Source organism: Balaenoptera ricei, chromosome 2, assembly GCF_028023285.1.
Source record: "Balaenoptera ricei isolate mBalRic1 chromosome 2, mBalRic1.hap2, whole genome shotgun sequence".
NCBI lineage: Eukaryota > Metazoa > Chordata > Mammalia > Artiodactyla > Balaenopteridae > Balaenoptera > Balaenoptera ricei.
The window spans coordinates 80,300,127-80,321,423 of NC_082640.1; the positions used below are offsets into that span (position 1 = coordinate 80,300,127).

At 38.2% G+C, this 21,297-nt stretch overlaps 1 protein-coding gene across 4 annotated transcripts in view; it reads left to right on the forward strand.

Annotated features, from left to right (window-relative positions):
* The window catches only part of PRTG (protogenin), a 121,713-nt gene that overhangs the window by 85,954 nt on the left and 14,462 nt on the right, over positions 1-21,297 (forward strand). For all 4 annotated transcript variants that reach the window (XM_059913235.1, XM_059913237.1, XM_059913236.1 and 1 more), the window contains 4 exons: positions 15,008-15,103; positions 16,136-16,322; positions 17,330-17,457; positions 20,586-20,756. In XM_059913235.1, coding sequence (XP_059769218.1) covers positions 15,008-15,103; positions 16,136-16,322; positions 17,330-17,457; positions 20,586-20,756 — 582 coding nt within the window. The remainder of the gene's footprint in view (positions 1-15,007; positions 15,104-16,135; positions 16,323-17,329; positions 17,458-20,585; positions 20,757-21,297) is intronic.

The window sequence follows — 21,297 nt, forward strand, 5'->3', positions numbered from 1 at the left end:
CATGGCTTCAGGGGAAGTTTGGTTGTCATGAATAGGCTCTCTCTGTCAGTCTACAAAAATATTGTTTGTAAGGCAATGATGTATGTCAAACAGACAGTGTCTGTGTGTTGGCAGACAGAGCAGCTAGTTAAACAAATGCTAAGCCAAGTATAGTAGCGCAAGTCAAGTACTTTGTATGCTTTTAGGGTAAGAATTGCTCTTGATAGAAATATCAACATAATCAAAGGAACTTATTTCATTTTCTTACGTAACGACTTTAAGTAAACTTCCTTTGTAAATTTTACAGCCTTTTAAAATGCACCCCGCCATTCTAACACTTTTTGTGTGTTAAAAATTCTTATAATCAGCAATCGTTCTATTTTATTCACTTCTAAATTATTTAGGAACATATATGTGGACCAGCCTTATTAGTATGCTTCACATAAAGCTGTTACCAATTTTGAGACAGTTAAGCCCCTGCTCTTTTGGAGTCTTCGTTCTTTTTCTCTTCCCCAACCCACAGGGGCTATCAACCATGGGCATAATTCCATTGATGGTATGGTAGGAGAGACTCAGTGGCATTGCTCACTCATCTTACAAAATTAGACCATGGAAGTGCCTTTCTTCCACGGGGATTCCCAAAGGGAAAGGAATGCCATAAGAAAAGAACATAAAAGATCAAAAACTGTGTTTCTTGGAGCCTCCATTATCACTTTTAGATTTGTTTTTCAGTGTTTGGATGAAAATCAGATTCATTCATGGCAACGTTCAAGTAGAAATCTTCAACCCCAAATATTTCTTATCCAGACAACCCGAAGTAATACATTTGTCAAAAATAAAAAATAGATTTTTTAAAAAGTCTTGAAAGCCTAATAGATGTATAAAATGAAGTCACATGATCAAAAAAGAAATAACATGATCACAATATTCGTGAACACAGTATAATTGGGAAAGCCTTATGCTTCTGGATTTTACAAAACAATCCCAGTCTTTTGGGGAAGGTTTTTAAGTTAGAGATTAACAGTAGGATATACTTATTTTGGTAGGAAACTAATCTCAAATGTCACATACAAAGAACTTTCTTCCAAATTATCCTAAACTCAGTAGGAGAGGGGATGTTTTTACTGGGAGTGAGAGGTGTTATTTGTCTTAGGGCCCTTCAGGGATGCAGGACAAAAGGGACTGAGTCTTTTCAGGTTTAGACAAATACTCTACCATCAGCTTCCATAGAGAGCTGTTCTACAGAACACAGAGGGAAAGCTGGGAGAGTGGGGGATTGCCCATTCCATCTGTCATTCTGTTTTACACTCAGATAAATATTCTGGATTACCACAGAATACATTTATAACATTTTGGCATGGTGATCATTAAAAAAAAATACTTTCTTTAAATTTTTAAAGCAAAGTGAATTATGTTTATGATTAACAGTCCCTTGCAGAAGTTCAGTTTATGAACAAAAGGAGAATGAATTTTTATCTAGGCTTACAGTAAAATTTACACTCTTTTAGCTAAAAAACCTCTTTTTAAATCAGCATACTAGCGCATTTATGTAAGGCATTATTTCAACCATCATGAACTTTTTCCATTCTAACATAAGTCTGATAATACAAGACAAGGAAATCCCTCTTAGAAGAGACTTGGTCTCCTAATCGCAACATGGTTTAGAGAGAGGAGAAACACTAGTCTTACAGCATTTCAGTAACTTGAAGCCAAATCACATCGTTCAAATGTGATTTGTGTTTTTGTTACTGTGCTTACACATAGCATTTTAAAGTAGAGCATTTCACTCAGCTTTCCTTTCCCACCCATCCCCCTTAGCATTTTTCCTGCTCCTCTGCTGCTGGACCAGACTTGGTCTGGCCCCAGATTCTATGTCAGAGGCCGTGACCCAGGTGTCACAGTGGTCCATCCTGCTGGCCTCTTCTCTGAATAATTATATGGGGTATTGTATTGGAAGGACAGGCTTGGGGGCAGTGCAGTCGCCCTGGCTAGCCAGACCAAGGAGCTCTCCCGTCAAACTGCAGGGAAACAATGGGCCGAAAAGGCTCACACAAAACCCTGTAGCACAAAAGATTAAATTAAAAATGGACATTTGGCCAGACACTAGGTTTCATCCCGCAGAATGTCACCTTTCTCACTTTTTCTGAGCATTTCCTTCTTTAACAATGTTCATACCTCCTATGTTGACCTTATAGCAGCACATTTTCAGATTGCTGCTTTTAGATTACCTTTGCATATATATTCTAATTTACTTGATTATTTTTAATGCTTTGAGGCTGTCTTAATTGTGACACTTTGTTGCTAATATAAGCAAAGCTTTTCTTTACCAGTGGTTTAAGTAAGTAATTTAAAGTAGTACATAATGGGTTTTTTGTTTGGTGGTGGCGCGGCACGTGGGATCTTAGTTCCCCTACCAGGGATCGAACCCGTGCCCCCTGCAGTGCAAGCGCGGAGCCCTAGCCACTGGGCAACCAGAGAATTCCCACACAGTGATTTTTAAAGTAATGCTTTTTGTTCTCTTAAGATGTTTTATTAAGCTACTCTAGCATGTTCCATGTCTGTAAATTGAACAAGTGTCAGGGGACTGTCCCAAAGTAGATGTGATTACTTTACCTTCTTTTGGTCCTAGGAGGATTATTTTTCCCATCACCTGAGAAGTTTCCATAACAAGATGGGGAATAAAACTCATTAAGTCTTTATGAGATTTGAATGTTAGAAATTATGTCAGAGGTGGACTCACTGCTGTGAGGTAGAAGTTTTTTCATGGTCCTGATCTCAGGTTTTCTCTTAATTTTATCTACCCCTGAACTGTCCACTTTGGCCTGGCTCTTTTCAAGCCTTCTGGAGCCTCACCAACAAGCAGCAGCCAAAAGAAACAAAGGCTTGATTTTCATGACCCCAGTGTTATTATTGGTCCACAGCTAAACACTTTGGAAATAAATAATAATTTTCTATTGTGCATTTTTCAGGAAGCCAAACTTCTAGAAATGTCAGTATTATAGCAAAGAATCCATAAAGTTTGAATTGATGTCCGTCTCTTTTACCATCTGAGTTCATCTCCAATCAGAGAACACTTGGTCTTTATAGTGTTTGGGTGAAGGTATGGTGGGGGAACTTCCTACGAAGTGAGCCTTTTAGTTTTTACCTTTTGTACCTTAAATAAAGATGTGTAAGGATGGAACAATGATCAAAATCCAAAAGGATTGGAACTCTTAAATGTTTTCTCCTTAAAGTAAATTTTATTCCTTAATGGTTAAATCTCTGATTATTCTGCTTTTGTTCTACTGTGTAACTGATTACTTTGAATGTACATTAGTATCACCCACTTATTCAGGGCCTACTTCAGAGATAACCTAAATCCGGAAACAGGCCAAAAAATAGGGTTTAAGTCATAAAGCCATGCAGTAGGAGAGGATGACATTCTTTAGAATATATTCTCTTAATTTTACACATGTTCTCACATGTTTTGCTCTCTGACTTCTTAAACATCAGTGATTATAGGGCCCCTGGCTTTATCACATAGGCCCAGAAGCACAGAATTGAAGCTGAAGGACAACAAAAACAAGTTTTAAAAAACCTAGCTACTCTATGTTGTAGAAGATATAATAAGTGAACTTACAGCCCAACTTATTTCTATCGTACTAAAGAATCAAAGAGATTTGAAATAGATTTTTGGGTATTTTATATAGAAAAATGGTTAATTTTTAAAGGAAAGCTAGTTTACTTATATAGAAGTATCTTTATAAAATTAAAATAATAATTCTTATTTTATAGAGTTGTAAGGATTATTTAAGGTAATGCATATAAGTACATATTAGTTTGTTGGCATATAAAAGATAATACATTTTCCCAACAATTCTTTACCATTTTGTTATTACTGCAGCTGCACAACCAAAAGCAAGTCTCCACGCTTTTCTGTGCCTCAATTTCCCCATTTATAAGATGTGGAAAAATAATACCTAATCTTCCTTCCTTCTCTAAGAACTAAAGATGCTAATCTGAGATAAGATGTGCCTTCTATTGCCAGTTACAACTTCCTAATGCGCTTCATTTTGACCCTGCTAAATGTAGCTGAAGGGGAGAAGAAATCTTTATTAAAAATCTAAGTAATCAAGGTACTTCCCTGGTAGTCCAGTGGTTAAGACCCACGCTCCCAATGCAGGGGGCCTGGGTTCGATTCCTGGTCGGGGAACTAAGATCCCACATACCACAACTAAGCACATGTGCTGCAACTAGAGAAGCCCGCGCGCCATGACGAAGACCCAGCACAGCCAAAATAAAGAAATTAATCAATTAATTTTAAAAAAAGATAATACGTTTTCCCAACAATTCTTTACCATTTTATTATTACCACAGCAATTCATATTTATTGTAGAACAGGTAGAAATATAGGAAGCAAAGTAACTAAAAATTTGACCGTATAGAGCTAGATATCACTGTTAACATTTTGGTACATAAGATAATGCATTTTCATTCCCCTTTATAGCTCTTCCTCCGATGTCCCACCACTTCCTTGCTCCTTAACTCCATGTTTTCTGCTACCCCTAACCTCACCCCTTCCTGATGAATTTATTCTGTTAAAAGACCTAGATAACCAGATGTCATTCTTACCCTTGGTGACTTCTCTGCAGCTTTGGATATTGTCAGCCGACCTTCTTTTGGTTTCCATGGTATTTTACCTTCCCTGTTCTCCTCATGACTCTTTAAGACCACTTCTCTTCTTGCCCCCAGGTTTCTAGTCCTTGCTGTCTTTCCTCTCCCGTGGCATCCCATCCTCCATTTAAATGACTGCTGAATGTGGTTCTCCATCCTAACTGCTGGCTCCAGCTGACACTTTTAGTCGCCCGCTGGTCAGCTCCATTTGAATACTCCTCTGGCATCTCTGATTTGGCATGTCAATGCCTCCACCAGGCATATCCTCTTCCATTTCTGTCAGTCAAGCCAGGCTGGAACTTGGGAGCTTTCTTATTACTCTTTCTTCTCGTTAATCCCTTCTCTCAACCATCTCATTTAGTCACCTGTTTTCTGTGCATATGTAATAAAATCCACAATGCCTAGCCCGGCTCTCAAAGCCCTGTGAAATCTAGCCCCAGCCCAACTTTTCTTTGTGACCCTCACTCATCATGCACCCTTTCCTGAGCTCATCCCTGATCCATGTGTTCCTGTCCCCGAGCCTTTGCTTGTACTCTTCCCATGACCTCAATCTTTTCTTCCCCACGCTTACTAGAAGGCCAGATTCTGCTCGGACGCACTTCTTCCATGAAGTCCTCCCCACCCCCCCAAACTACTAGTAACTATTCCCTCTTTAGAATTCCCTTAGAGTTTCAACAAATCTCTTTGAAGCAGTCACTCCTGTCTTGCATGGTGCTTTTTTGTTCCTTTGTCTTAGCTCCCCTACTACAATATTACATAAACAAATTTGAGAGCAACCGATATATTTCAACTTCCTAATTTTAAAGACGAGGAAACTGAGTTCCAGGAGACCACCTTTGCAGCCGCACAGCTACTAAATCCAAGATTAAAATCCAAATCCCCCAATTCTCCAACCAGCCCCCTCCTCTACATTTATTTATTCAGCACTAAAAAGCACCTACTTGGGACTTCCCTGGCAGTCCAGCAATTAAGACTCCACGCTTCCAATGCAGGGGACATGGGTTTGATCCCCGGTCGGGGAACTAAGATTCTACATGCTGCGCGGTATGGCCAAAAAACAAAACAAAACAAAAAAACAATAAAAAATAAAGTAAAATAAAAAGCACCTACTCAGTACCAGACATTCTTCTAAGCATTTTATATATATAAACTCATTTAATCCCCATTTTATAGAAGAGGAAACTCAATGCAAACCCAGGTAGTCTGGTTCCAGGGTCTATCCTTTCACCATTACACCATCCTGCCCTTCTACATGAGAGGGAGGAGGAATTAGGAGTTATGAGATGCTTCTAATAATTATATTATTACTACTGATATTTCTATCTGTATATTATTTTTATTGGTAGGTTATTATTATTATTGATGTTATTATCATACACTGGTACTACTTTAAGCACTTTATGTGAATCAATCTATATCATCCTCCCATCACCTCAAGAGATAGATGCTTTATCATCATCGTACCCATCTTACAGGTGATCTTAACCAAGGTAAAGAAGAGAAAATAACTTCCCAAGTTACACAGTATTGACCAAGCTAGAATTGGAATCCAGGGAGTCTGGGTCTGACATCTCAGCCCTTAACCCTCGTGCTAAACCGTCTCTTAGGTTCTTAGTAGAGCTGAGTCATTGGGAAAGTTACCTTACTTCTGTTTGTCTCAGCATCCTCCTCTGTATGGGACAGGTGATGAAAACAGTACCTTACTCACAGGGTTTTTAAAGTTCATGTGAAATATTTCTGTGTATGACAAACGCTGATCCAAGGCAGCCCTTCTCCCTTTTACAGCGTTGCATTTCATGAAATCTTTAATTGGTGAAACTAAAGCAGTTGCCCCAGTTCATGCATACCTGTTTTGAATTGCTCATTCATCAGTTTCAGCTGATATCTGAATAGCTCTCGCCTTAGTAGCTAGATGAGTCATCACTCTCCTTACAGGCACACAGATGCCATCTAGTGATAGAGAAGAGAAACGCAAGTTAGTCAGGTAAAACCCTGGAAGAAGGCATGGGTTTTTTTGTTGTTTTGTGGTGTTTGGAAACACGTTGCAGTGAAAAATGGGTATATTGTACCAAAAATTTTAGTAGGTTACTTAAGATTTTGCATAAAGATACAGTTAATTCACTGTTGTTAAATCATATGCTTTTAGAATGGAATTAAGACAGGTTCTTGATCAGTTTTAATCTGTGTGCATCTTTAAAAGACCTTGGCATTACAGGGAGTCTCATTTTATTGATCTTTGTTCTTCTTGTTCTGAGTTGTCACTGAAGGTAATAAACACCTAATTGTTAAAACTGGATATAATTAACAATAAATTAGTTTGTTGTGTTCGTCTGCTTGCTGTATCTAATGCTAGTCCTCAAACTTTTCCATATTTTGTTTTTGTGAAACCATCTACTGTTCTTCCATTAGGAAAGAGATCTATTAAGTTGCTTTCCAAAGCATTTATCATCATCAGGTTGTTTCTTTGTTAGCAGATGATAGCTTATTCGATTAATATGGAAGACATGGGTGAAGGTGGATTTGACACTGAGAGGATTATACTCCATGTGACATGGTTGCCAAAACAGCAAGCATTCTTCGTGGCCATAAACACAAAACACAGCTCCTTCCATCATGTATACAACTCAGACACACACTTGAGAGCTTTTGCCTCATTCCCTATGAACCAGGGAATGTTAATGAGGATAGAGAGTAGTTAGAGCTCAGCTTCAGTGTCTGCTAATTGCAAATTTGCTGATATTCTGGATTCTAGACCTTGCTTGTGTGAGCGAACAGCCTTCCTACTCATTTGCCTTCACAAAGACGATTCCCAAACTTAAGTGCAGCGTAGTTTTGGCGGTGCCTTTTCTGTTCTCCCAGGCAACTTTACTCACATAACAAAAACAACAGTAATGTTGTGTTTACTAATTATAGGAGCTGCTGTACAAAGTCCTTAATAGGCATGGTTTCATTTAATACTGTTAAAATCCCTATAAGGGATTACATCTGTATTTTCCATATGAAAATAAATGAGGCTTAGAAAACTAAGAAACTTACCCAAGGCTACACAGTTGGTAAACAATACATACAATGTCTTCATTTCCCAGTCTGTCCCCTTTGGTACATTGAAATTAAAAGCAAGAGTTACAGCTTTCTAATGCTTGAGTCTTCTATACAGTGCCTGACTTTTAGTAGGTACTTGATAAATGTGTATTTGATACCTGTGGACTCTTCCTTGGCCAACCAGACTTCTGGTTCTGATTCCTTATGTGAAACAAACTCAAGTAGAAGAACTGGTAGTGAGAATGAAACAGAAGGGGAAGAAGGTGAGGCAGGTCCTAGAGCCAGTGGAGAAAGGTAAAGGGTATAGCCATAGTAATGTTTCAGGAGGGAGAGCTTCATTTTTGGCCACAGGTTGACTCCCTAAAAAGAAAGACAGGTTAATTTGGCTGAGACCTCGATCACATTAACTTAAACTGACACTCCAGAGTTACGTATCAAAAGGTTTAGTCAGATGTGTGTTAAATTAATTTGGGCTTTCTTTCCTGACCCTTCATCTTTATATATTGCTAAATCTTTAAGCAAGTTTAACCAGAAGCCAAATGCTACCTATCACCCTCGAGACCATTAAGAAATTAGCCCTCACAACAATCAGAGAAGAAAAAGAAATAAAAAGAATCCAAATTGGAAAAGAAGTAACACTGTCACTGTTTGCAGATGACATGATACTATACATAGAGAATCCTAAAGATGCTACCAGAAAACTACTAGAGCTAGTCAATGAATTTGGTAAAGTAGCAGGATACAAAATTAATGCACAGAAATCTCTTGCATTCCTATACACTAATGATGAAAAATCTGAAAGAGAAGTTAAGGAAACACTCCCATTTACCACTGCAACAAAAAGAAAAAAATACCTAGGAATAAATCTACCTAAGGAGACAAAAGACCTGTATGCAGAAAACTATAAGACACTGATGAAAGAAATTAAAGATGATACAAACAGATGGAGAGATACACCATGTTCTTGGATTGGAAGAATCAACATCATGAAAATGACTATACAACCCAAAGCAATCTACAGATTCATTGCAATCCCTATCAAACTACCAATGGCATTTTTCACAGAACTAGAACAAAAAATTACATGATCTGTATGGAAACACAAAAGAACCCGAATAGCCAAAGCAATCTTGAGAAAGAAAAACGGAGCTGGAGGAATCAGGCTCCCTGACTTCAGACTATACTACAAAGCTACAGTAATCAAGACAGTATGGTACTGGCACAAAAACAGAAATATAGATCAATGGAACAGGATAGAAAGCCCAAAGATAAACCCACGCACATGTGGTCACCTTATCTTTGATAAAGGAGGCAAGAATATACAATGGAGAAAAGACAGCCTCTTCAATAAATGGTGCTGGGAAAACTGTACAGCAACATGTAAAAGAATGAAATTACAACACTCCCTAACACCATATACAAAAATAAACTTAAAATGGATTAAAGACCTAAATGTAAGGCCAGACACTATAAAACTCTTAAAGGAAAACATAGGCAGAACACTCTATGACATCAATCACAGCAAGGTCCTTTTTGACCCACCTCCTAGAGAAAAGGAAATGAAAACAAAAACATATGGGACCTAATGAAACTTAAAAGCTTTTGTACAGCAAAGGAAACCATAAGCAAGACGAAAAGACAACTATCAGAATGGGAGAAAATGTTTGCAAACGAAGCAACTGACAAAGGATTAATCTCCAAAATATACAAGCAGCTCATGGAGCTCAATATCAAAAAAAGAAACAACCCAATCCAAAAATGGGCAGAACACCTAAATAGACATTTCTCCAAAGAAGATATACAGATGGCCAACAAACACATGAAGGGATACTCAACATCACTAATCATTAGAGAAATGCAAACCAAAACTACAATGAGGTATCACCTCACACTGGTCAGAATGGTCATCATCAAAAAATCTACAAACAATAAATGCTGGAGAGGGTGTAGTGAAAAGGGAACCCTTGTGCACTGTTGGTGGGAATATAAATTGATACAGCCACTATGGAGAACAGTATGGAAGTTCCTTAAAAAACTAAAAATAGAACTACCATATGACCCAGCAATCCCACTACTGGGCATATACACTGAGAAAACCATAATTCCAAAAGAGTCATGTACCACGATGTTCACTGCAGCACTATTTACAATAGCCAGGACATGGAAGCAACCTAAGTGTCCATCGACAGATGAATGGATAAAGAAGATGTGGCACATATATACAATGGAATATCACTTAGCCATAAAAAGAAACGAAATTGAGTTATTTGTAGTGAGGTGGATGGACCTAGAGTCTGTCCTACAGAGTGAAGTAAGTCAGAAGGAGAAAAACAAATACTGTATGCTAACACATATATATGGAATCTAAAAAAAAAAAATGGTTCTGAAGAACCTAGGGGCAGGACAGGAATAAAGACTCAGAGGTAGAGAATGGACTTGAGGACACGGGGAGGGGGAAGGGGAAGCTGGCACGAAGTGAGAGAGTAGCATGGACATATATACACTACCAAACGTAAAATAGATAGCTAGTGGGAAGCAGCTGCATAGCACAGGGAGATCAGCTCGGTGCTTTGTGACCACCTAGAGAGGTGGGATAGGGAGGATGGGAGGGAGACGCAAGAGGGAGGGGATATGGGGATATATCTATATGTATAGCTGATTCACTTTGTCATACAGCAGAAACTAACACAACATTGTGAAGCAATTATACTCCAATAAAGATGTTAAAAAATAAAAATTGGCCCTGTTGAGGAGTGGTTTTTATGCTCCTTGTCTTGAGTTTTGAAGGAACTGGGACCAGCTCTCTCCCCTCTCTCTCATTCTCCTTCCCTCACGGGGTTTTGAGGAGGCTTGCACTGTCCTTTGTGGCTGCTCTTCCTGACTCTGCTGGTTTCCCCCTAAACCACATAGCCTAAGTCTGCTGAGTCTTGTGTAACCAAGCACCACATACGTGGCAGTGCTTGACCCAAGAAAGGCTGTAACAGGCCCTGGGAACCGGCTCCCTGTGGCATTTCACAGCGTTGATCCTGAGTGTCTGCTTTGTCCCTTACGCATCAGAGGGTCTTTGCAGAACTGTAGAGTTTTAAGACTTGTGCCACTTTGCTGTGGTACATTATTTGTGCATTTAACTGTACTTAACATATTGGTCCTAAACTTTATTCTTTTACTCTGTATCCTTAATTTTGTTAATTGTGCAGCTGTTCTCGGTTTCCTTTCTTAGCTGGTAACTTTTATTGCCTGGTAATGCTCATCTTAACATTATGTGAGGGCTCTGGTCCTTGGGTCCCCTCTTAAATTTACAAAAGTAGATGAAATTGAATTTCTAGCAAATTGATGAACAATAATGAGCCAGGTTTTTCTGGGGTCTCTGGATTCACAAACCAAAATAATACAGTGACGAGATTTTGAAATTGGACTCATTTTTAAAACCTAAGAGAGAGGAGTACGTGGCAGATGCAGGTGACCCACAGCTCAGCTTGGCCCCCAACCTGGCACTTTTTTTTTTTTTTTTTTAGTGTGACGAAATGTTTATTATAAGTTCAAGCATGAATTGACACCAGAGAGTCCATACGAAAGGGAATCAATGTAACATATAGGACAGAGGACTTGTTCAGACTTCACAACTCACTAGACATCAGAATATATACATCTTTGATGAAGCCACAAGAATGTAATGTGTGTATAAAGGCTTTTATCCGTAGTGGCACTTTTTATTTTTTAAAATAGCTTCTTTATAGAGCATGAAGAGTAGATCACATGTGAACAAAGGTGAATGGATTTTTCCCTTTCCTTTACGTTATTTTTCCTACCAGTATGTCCTATAATTTTATTTTTTTTCTACTAAAATAATTTCCAATTATCCTGGTTCATGTTTTACTTTTTTTGTGTGGATAGAAAGGAATCTCGTGCACCCAGTGTACTCTATTTGCCTGCCTGATGGTTTGCCTCTTCCTGACCTCACATAAACTAGCAGGGGGAAGGAGCCCAGCATTGGAGACTGTTGCTCTGGCTACGTGGATGATTTCCAGGTGGGCGTCAGAAGAGCTGCCTCTTCTTGTGTTGGGCTTGCTGGCATCTATGCTGAGTGGGTAATGGCCAGGTGCTGGCCATGTTGAGGAACCAACTCTGTTCTCCCATCTTCTTAGGACATGTAAGCTGCTTCTGTCTGATCAACAACAGCAACAAAAAGGTTAATTCTGGATTTAAAATTTAGTGTAAGCAGCTCATTTTTTGAAAGAGGAAGAAGGGAAAAACGAATCAATTTTAGGGCTAAAAATAAATAACCATTCCAGAGCAGTATTTATGAAGTATTGACTGATGGTTTGCACAGTGGAAAAAAGATTAATCTCTCCACCTCTAATGATAACCCTCATCAAAATCAGCTTTCTCCGAGAGTTTGCTGTACCTGTGTATGGTTCCCTGAGAATGTGAGTTACTGTGGGCAAATTCTGTTTCATTCTTCCTTTTCTATATCTCCTAATTCCTGGTGTAACACCTTATCACACTCAGGAGGCTTTCCTAAAAGTACTCTTCTAATTGAATAGAGACAGAATAAAGAAATATGTCTGAAGAACTTCTGCAGAGATCCATTTGAATTTCATTTATACCCATTCAGAAGGAGTATTTGAGATACGGAACTCAGGATTCAGTTGACTAATGAGTTCAGCAATAAGAGGAAAGAAAGAAGAAAACAGATTCAAATGAAGTAGCCATTGATCTGAACAGAAACCTTTTGAATCTTAGAATTTCAGTGCTGAACGTTAGAAATCATTTCAGTGATGAAATTCAAATGTGGTTATGTTTTCTGATAATTATTTTATAAATTGAAAATATTTCTATGTTAAAATTCATTATAAGGAGACATACTTGCTGTGACAAAGGCACATGTATTTGTGTAAATTTAAAGGCCCTGTACTTCGTCAGAGAAATAGCCACAAGTTCCTGGTTCCGCTTAGTGTGACATTGGACATGCTAGTTAATACCTTTTTACCACAGTTTATAAAATGGGAATAACATATATCTTACAGGGTTTTGTGATACTCAAATAAGATAATGTATCTAAAAAACATTTTCTATAGGATGGTCAAATGTTGTTAGTCTTCCCATCTTTCTATCTAGAAAATACAGAAATGTTCTAAGTTGTATAAATTTTTCTTCTTGTGTAATTTTGTCAAAACAGAAATAAAATTTTTATATTTTAGGACATCCTTTTAATACATTTTAATATTAAATATTAAAATACATCAGTTTCAAAAATATTTATACAAATTCTTAAATTACATTGGAGAATTTAATAAACTTTACATCTTGTTTTTGGATATTAAATGTTTGAATTCAATCTGGAATTATTTTTATTATTCTAAGGGTTTTTTTCCACATTTGATATATCTATTAAGGATGATTGCTTTCCCTTGTGAAATTCCCTTGGATTTATTTATGTGTTTGTTTTATTATTATTTAGAGAAGTATAATACAGAAATGCATTAAAATTAGAAATAGACTTAGCATATGATCCAGCAATCCCACTTCTGAGTATATATCAAAAGGAAATGAGATCAGTACCTCAGAGAGTTATCGTGAAAACAACCTAAATGCCTGTTAACAGGTGAATGGATAAAGAAAATGGGGCATATATATACACAATGGAATGTTATTCAACTTTTAAAAAGAGGGAAATCCTGCCGTTTGCACAACATAAATGAACCTAGGGTACATTATGCCAAGTGAGATAAGCCAGAAAGACAAATACTACATGATCTCATTTATATATGGAATCTAAAATAGTTAAACTCATAGAAGCAGAAAGTAGAATGGTGGTTGCCAGGAGTGGGGGAAATGGGGAGATGGGTACAAAGTTTCAGTTATGCAAGATGAGTAAGTTCTGGAGATGTGATGTACAGCATGACTATAGTTATCAAAGCTGTATTGTATACTTGAAATTTACTAAGTGTATAGATCTTAAATGTTTTCACCACACATATACACACACACAAATGGTAACTAGTGAAGTGGTGGGTCTTTTAATTCACTTGATTGTAGTGATCATTTCACAGTGTATGCCTATATCAAACATCAAGTTATATACCTTAAAAATATACAACCTTTATTTAAGGTCACTATACTTTAATGAAGCTGGGGGGAGAAAAAAGAATACATTATTTCTGAATAGTTTTATTTTTGCCCTAAGCAAGTATTACTTTATAGTTAAATGTTATCATAAGCACTTACATTTAAACGTATTTATATCATTAAACTTCTTGAATATCTTCTAAAGTATATTATTTAAAATTGTAACCACTTAATTCCTCAAAAACCTGAAAAAAATTTTTGTTTTATATGTATGGGATGGACTTCAGTTTCTGTATTGTGTTAGTTAATGAACACCAGTAGAGGGAGCTCCAACTCATCTTTCTTGATAAATTTAGCTCTCAACTGAAAATGTAGGTTTGTGGAAAAGGGCACGCAGTGAAATAAACTTAAATAATACGGGGTTATAAACATTTTCAAAGGTACTAAAGAATGACAACTGTAATTCTTCTTACTTCTTAGGGGGAAAACAATCTCAGTTTGAGTTCCATGCTTTTAAGTTAACTACCCTCAAATAACTAAACAGAAAACTTCTTTGTAGCGTAACCACTTGTAAGGAATCCATCAGGCAGCCCGAGGCTTTTAAAATCAAGAATCTATGTCTGGTCAGTTGAGGAAGAGGAGGAAGAACAGTGGTGGTAATGTTATTGTTTGAAATAAGGTTAAATAGGGCTTCCCTGGTGGCGCAGTGGTTGAGAGTCTGCCTGCCAATGCAGGGAACACGGGTTCGAGCCCTGGTCTGGGAGGATCCCACATGCCGCGGAGCGACTGGGCCCATGAGCCACAATTGCTGGGCCTGCGCGTCTGGAGCCTGTGCTCCGCAACAGGAGAGGCCGCGACAGTGAGAGGCCCGCGCACCGCGATGAAGGGTGGCCCCCGCTTGCCGCGGCTAGAGAAAGCCCTCGCACGGAAACGGAGACCCAACACAGCCAAAAATAAATAAATAAATTAATTAATTAAAAAAATAAAAAAACAGCCTTCCCTTCCTCTCCTCTTTCTAAAAAAAAAAAAAGAAATAAGGTTAAATAAAATAAAATTTTATTAATTGGTAGATAGTCACAATAGCAATGTCATAATAAGGCGAACTGCTGAGTCACTGTGTAGAACAAGGAGAGAGAAAATTGTCATTTTACTTAGAGCTCTTATGCATTCAGAAGGTTTTTGAACCAAAATCTAGAAAGGCTGTAGAACCTTTGTTCCAATCTAGAGGGCTGGGCCTAGTTATTACCTGTTTGTTTCTTTATAGACCCGAGAAGAAAATACCATGTGAGATTGCTGGCTTACAACAACATAGAAGATGGCTACCAGGCAGATCAAACAGTCAGTACTCCGGGATGCGTGTGTAAGTAAGAGTTACAGTAGCTTGTTTCACAGTGTAAGACTCATACTCTTTTTTTCCCTTCTTCCTTCTTTAAATTTAAGTCTCATTACTACTTGGATACCTTGGTGGTTTTATTACTTTCATATTCTCCAGGATACCTAACATAGTATCTTGAACAAGTACATACTCAGTAAATATTTAAGTGAGATGTATTTAATTATAAGAACCTATTTTAGTTTTGCAAGGAAGAGACCATTAGAAATTTAACTGTGGGGACTCCCCTGGTGGTGCAGTGGTTAAGAATCCGCCTGCCAGTGCAGGGGACACGGGTTCGAGCCCTGGTCTGGGAAGATCCCACATGCCGTGGAGCAACTAAGCCCGTGCACCACAACTACTGAGCCTGCGCTCTAGAGCCCACGAGCCACGGCTACTCAGCCTGCGTGCCGCACCTACTGAAGCCCACGCGCCTAGAGCCCATGCTCTGCAACAAGAAAAGCCACCACAATGAGAAGCCCATGCACCGCAACGAAGAGTAGCCCCTGCTCGCCACAACTAGAGAAAGCCCATGTGCAGCAATGAAGACCCAACGCAGCAAAAATAAATTAATTAATTAAATTAAATTAAAAAAAAAAGAAATTTAACTGGGAAAATAACCCTGAATACCTACAGATACTAAGTTTTCTTTTATCTCCTTTAACCTTGAGGCTAATTATTTCTTTCCAGTTGCTATTCAGTTTTATTGCTACTGAGAGCTGTTTGGTTTTATTGCTACTAAAGAGGATGTCAGTCTAGTTTTAAGTCTACTGCTGGCGTTCTGAATGTCTTCGGCTGGTAGCTTGACTTCTCTGTGCTTCTGTCTTACATTCTAAGTATTGATAATATTTGATTCCTTATCTAACTTACGGAAAAGTCGCTCAGGTTTGAATGATACATCTCTAGACCACTCTGAACCTCTGGTGGAAGAAAGACCTGAAGGGTGGGGTGTTATGATTTTACCACTTTCTACATTAAATGTTACGCCGTGTGGTAAGTTAACATTGTCTTTTTCAATAGCTGTTCGTGATCGCATGGTTCCTCCCCCGCCACCACCCCACCATCTCTATGCGAAGGCAAACACCTCATCTGCCATCTTCCTGCACTGGAGAAGACCTGCGTTCACCACTGCACAAATAATTAACTACACCATCCGCTGCAACCCTGTTGGCCTGCAGAATGCTTCTTTGGTTTTATACCTTCAAACGTATGTAGCTTCTATTAATGGTGGTTTTCTTTGCTCTCCTCCCCACTCACACTTCCTTCTTTACTATCTTGGGCCAACTTGAGCTTCAGCTGTAAGCATTTGTCTCAGAACTTATCTTACTTATGTCAAGGCGGGGGATTTTGCATCCTTACCATATTCAGCTCTGAAAACCGCATTTATTTTGAAATTTAATTTTCATAAATGATTCTTTGTTGTTGTTTCCCCAGCCTCATGCAACAAGATTAGACGAGAAACTATCAATATGATGACTTTCAAGTAGCTAAACTTAGCATATTTAAAGAAGGAAACAAGTCAATTTTCATGCTGGCATCAAAAAATAAAGCTAGTTATTCTGTTTGCTAGGTTATAGTTAGAAAGATGCCCATCATTATACTTTTTTTTTTTTTTTTTTTTTTTAAAGATTTTATTGATTGATTGATTGATTGCTATGTTGGGTCTCCGTTTCTGTGCTAGGGCTTTCTCTAGTTGCGACAAGCGGGGGCCACTCTTCATCGCGGTGCGCGGGCCTCTTACTACTGTGGCCTCTCTTGTTGCGGAGCACAGGCTCCAGACGCGCAGGCTCAGTAGTTGTGGCTCACGGGCCCAGTTGCTCCGCGGCATGTGGGATCTTCCCAGACCAGGGCTCGAACCCGTGTCCCCTGCATTAGCAGGCAGATTCCCAACCACTGCGCCACCAGGGAAGCCCCCATCATTATACTTTAAAAGAGTGATTTGACTTATAGTATTTCAGAAGAAATCCCTTTGATTTGGGACATTTCTATATTGTTAATTTCCTAGTTTCCTCTCAGGCAGTTTTTTGGCTTATTTCTATAATACCCAATGTAGCATTTTAATAATCAAATTAGAGTGCTTTTTAATCTAAAAAATTTTTTTAAAGAAAATGAGGAGGTAATAAATAATAACAGTAACCTGTATTGATTGGAAATACTGACAATCTTTTAGAAACAATGTGCTACCAGCATTAACTACTTTATTACTCATTATAGATCAGAAACTCACATGTTGGTTCAAGGTCTAGAACCAAACACCAAATATGAATTTGCTGTTCGACTGCATGTGGATCAACTTTCCAGCCCCTGGAGCCCCGTTGTCTACCACTCTACACTTCCAGAAGGTAAAGAAAGCAGCTCCCCTGTGGGTTTTATCTACATATTATACACACACACACACACACACACACACACACACACACACACACACGTACGTCACTTTGAAGAAGATACTACCCTGCTTGCCACCTACCAGTCTACGTGTATGTATTTATTTTGTTTCTTAACTTTTGAAGTTTCTTTTCCTTTATTACAGTAAAAATATTTTTCCCCTCAATGTATTGCACAAGCAAGTGGGCTTAAATTTAGGGTCTCTTTAGGGGGTGCTACATTTTCTAAGAACAGGTGTGCTGTGCAAGGCTGCACCCAAGTAATTTAAAATGGAAGAAAGTGAGTAACATATTTAATGATGTTAGGAGCCCACATTAGAATCTAACGTGAGTGGTAGCCTGATGCTGTGCATAGTGCAGTATAGATGATACCTGATTGAGCACCAATTCTGTAGCTTACCAACGGCAGTTGCTAAAGTATTTCATGTCTCTAAATCTGTATTTCCTTTTTTTAAAAATTAATTTTTATTGGAGTATAGTTGCTTTACAATGTTGTGTTAGTTTCTGCTGTACAGCAAAGTGAATCAGCTGTATGTATACATATGTCCCCTCTTTTTTGGATTTCCTTCCCATTTAGGTCACCACAGAGCACTGAGTAGAGTTCCCTGTATATAGACAGTATATAGCTGTATATATACAGCTATATACAGTAGGTTCTCATTAGTTATCTACTTTATACATAGTATCAATAGTGTATATATGTCAGTCCCCATCTCCTAATTCATCCAACCCCCCCCCACCCCTGGTATCCATACATTTGTTCTCTACATCTGTGTCTCTATTTCTGCTTTGCAAATAAGTTCATCTGTATCATTTTTTTAGATTCCATATATAAGCGATATTATGCGATATTTGTTTTTCTCTTTCTGACTTACTTCACTCTGTATAACAGTCTCTAGGTCCATCCACGTCTTTGCAAATGGCACAATTTCATTCCTTTTAATAGCTGAGTAATATTCCATTGTGTATATATACCACATCTTCTTTATCCATTCCTCTGTTGATGGACATTTAGGTTGCTTCCATGTCCTGGCTATTGTAAACAATGCTGCAGTGAACATTGTGGTGCATGTATCTTTTTGAGTTATGGTTTTCTCCAGGTACATGCCCAGGAGTGGGATTGCTGGGTCATATGGTAGTTCTATTTTTAGCTTTTTAAGGAACCTCCATACTGTTCTCCATAGTGGCTGTATCAATTTATATTCCCACCAACAGTATAAGAGGGTTCCCTTTTCTCCACACCCTCTCCAGCATTTATTGTTTGTAGATTTTTTGATGATGGCCATTCTGACCAGTGTGAGGTGATACCTCATTGTAGTTTTGACTTGCACTTCTCTAATAATTAGCAATGTTGAGCATCTTTTTATGTGCCTCTTGGCCATCCATATGTCTTCTTTGGAGGAATGTGTATTTAGTTCTTCTGCCCATTTTTTGATTGGGTTGTGTTTTTTTTGTTGTTTTTGTTTTTTTGATATTGAGCTGCATGAGCTGTTTGTATACTTTGGATATTAATCCCTTGTCAGTTACCTTGTTTGCAAATATCTTCTCCCATTCTGAGGGTTGTCTTTTTGTCTTGTTTACGGTTTCTTTTGCTGTGCAAAAGCTTTTAAGTTTAATTAGGTCCCATTTGTTTATTTTTGTTTTTATTTTCATTATTCTAGGAGATGGATCAAAAAAGATCTTGCTGCAATTTATGTCAAAGAGTGTTCTGCCTATGTTTTCCTCTAAGAGTTTTATAGTGTCCGGCCTTACATTTAGGTCTTTAATCCATTTTGAGTTTATTTTTGTGTTTAGGTGTTAGGGAGTGTTCTAATTTCATTCTTTTATATGTAGCTGTCCAGTTTTCCCAGCTCCACTTATTGAAGAGACTGTCTTTTCTCCATTTTATATTCTTGCCTCCTTTGTCATAGATTAGGTGACTGTAGGTGTGTGGGTTTATCTCTGGGCTTTCTATCTTGTTCCATTGATTTATATTTCCATTTTTGTGCCAGTACCATACTGTCTTGATTACTGTAGCTTTGTAGTATAGTCTGAAGTCAGGGAGCCTGATTCCTCCAGCTCCATTTTTCTTTCTCAAGATCGCTTTGGCTCTTTGGGGTCTTTTGTGTTTCCATACAAATTGTAAAATTTTTTGTTCTAATTCTGTGAAATATGCCATTGGTAATTTGATAGGGATTGCATTGAATCTGTAGATTGCTTTGGGTAGTATAGTCATTTTCACAATATTAATTCTTCCAATCCAAGAACATGGTATATCTCTCCATGCATTTCCTTTTCTCTAGAATGATGGTGAAGGTGTAGATGGTCTGTAAAGACCGTTGCAGCTCTAATTTAATGATGCTGAGAGAAAACAAAGGATATTTATTTAAGTGAGCATTGGGCTGTTTTGCTATGGTTTTGGCAATATTCCATATGTGAGGTAGTGCCCAAAACCAGCTCTTCACACCTTTAGCTCATATTGAACATGAGCTCCACTGAAATCCCAAGACTTCACTACCTTTCATAAATATAAGGTATTAGTCTAAGATAGATATAAGGTAAAAGTGGATAAGATATGAGGTAAAGTCTGTTATATAAATTCGTTGATTCACAACGATTTGGAGAGTAACTGAATGTTTCAGTCTCAGAAGTATTTCTTGAGTGGCTTCCTAGATCAGATTAAATATACATTCTATGCATTTTAGTAAGAAATGTAGTTTAGCTTCAGTACCTAATAGAGTGAGTAATGCACAGGTGCCCTGGTGGAACTGTAAACCTTTCTAGTTGTCCATGTGGCAAAACAATATAAAGAGCCCTAGAAATGCTGACAACCTTTGACTTAGTAGTTCCTCATCTAGGAATCTACCACCTCCTTTATATATTTTTAATGTTTTAAACATTATAAAAATGAAATGAGTTTTCAGATAAAGAAGAGAAAAATCGTATTTTGATATTGTCACTAATGAGCTGTAAAAGCTGTGATTTTGAGATGTTTTTATAGTAGTTTCTAGTTTTTTAAACTCTTATCTGTGCCTCTCCAGGTATTTGAGTACTTAATGACCATTTTCTCCTAATAATACAGTATTTTCTACATGTGTGCACAGCACCAGCAGGCCCACCAGTTGGAGTGAAAGTGACATTGATAGAGGATGACACTGCCCTGGTTTCTTGGAAACCTCCTGATGGCCCAGAGACGGTTGTGACGCGCTACACTATCTTGTATGCATCCAGGAAGGCCTGGATTGCAGGAGAGTGGCAGGTCCTACACCGAGAAGGTATATATGATCATAATTTACCAAAGGGCATGAAAAGTAAGGTTATTAATGATAAGGAAACAAAGGGAAAGAGGGATCTAGAGTTTGTTTTGAATTTATGTTTATGAAGTAACAAATGATTAAGGATTTTAGTTTTGTTCAAAGGACGTTGGGAAGCCATCAACATACTTTAAGCATGAGCCTGATTTCATACTTCAGAAAAATCACTCTGAGTATTGTGAATAGAAGAGGTTTGGTAGAGGAGGAGTAGGGGTAAGAGTAATGCAAGGAGACTAGGAAGTGATTGTTGCGGTCCAGGAAAGAGAATGATAAGCCCGGGTTAGGGTGGCAAGGAGTGAGACGGAAAGAAGAGGGTGGTTGAAAGACAGACAGTAAGGAGGTAAAATTAACAGGACTTGGTCACTAAGGGAGGGAGAGAGAAGGTAAGGAAGTGAGAATTGTTATAGATAATTACTAGATTTCCAGTGGTTGTGTGTCTTGCACTGGAGTAGCAAACACTGGAGGAAGACCTGGTTTAATGGAGAAGACTTTTGTACAGCTA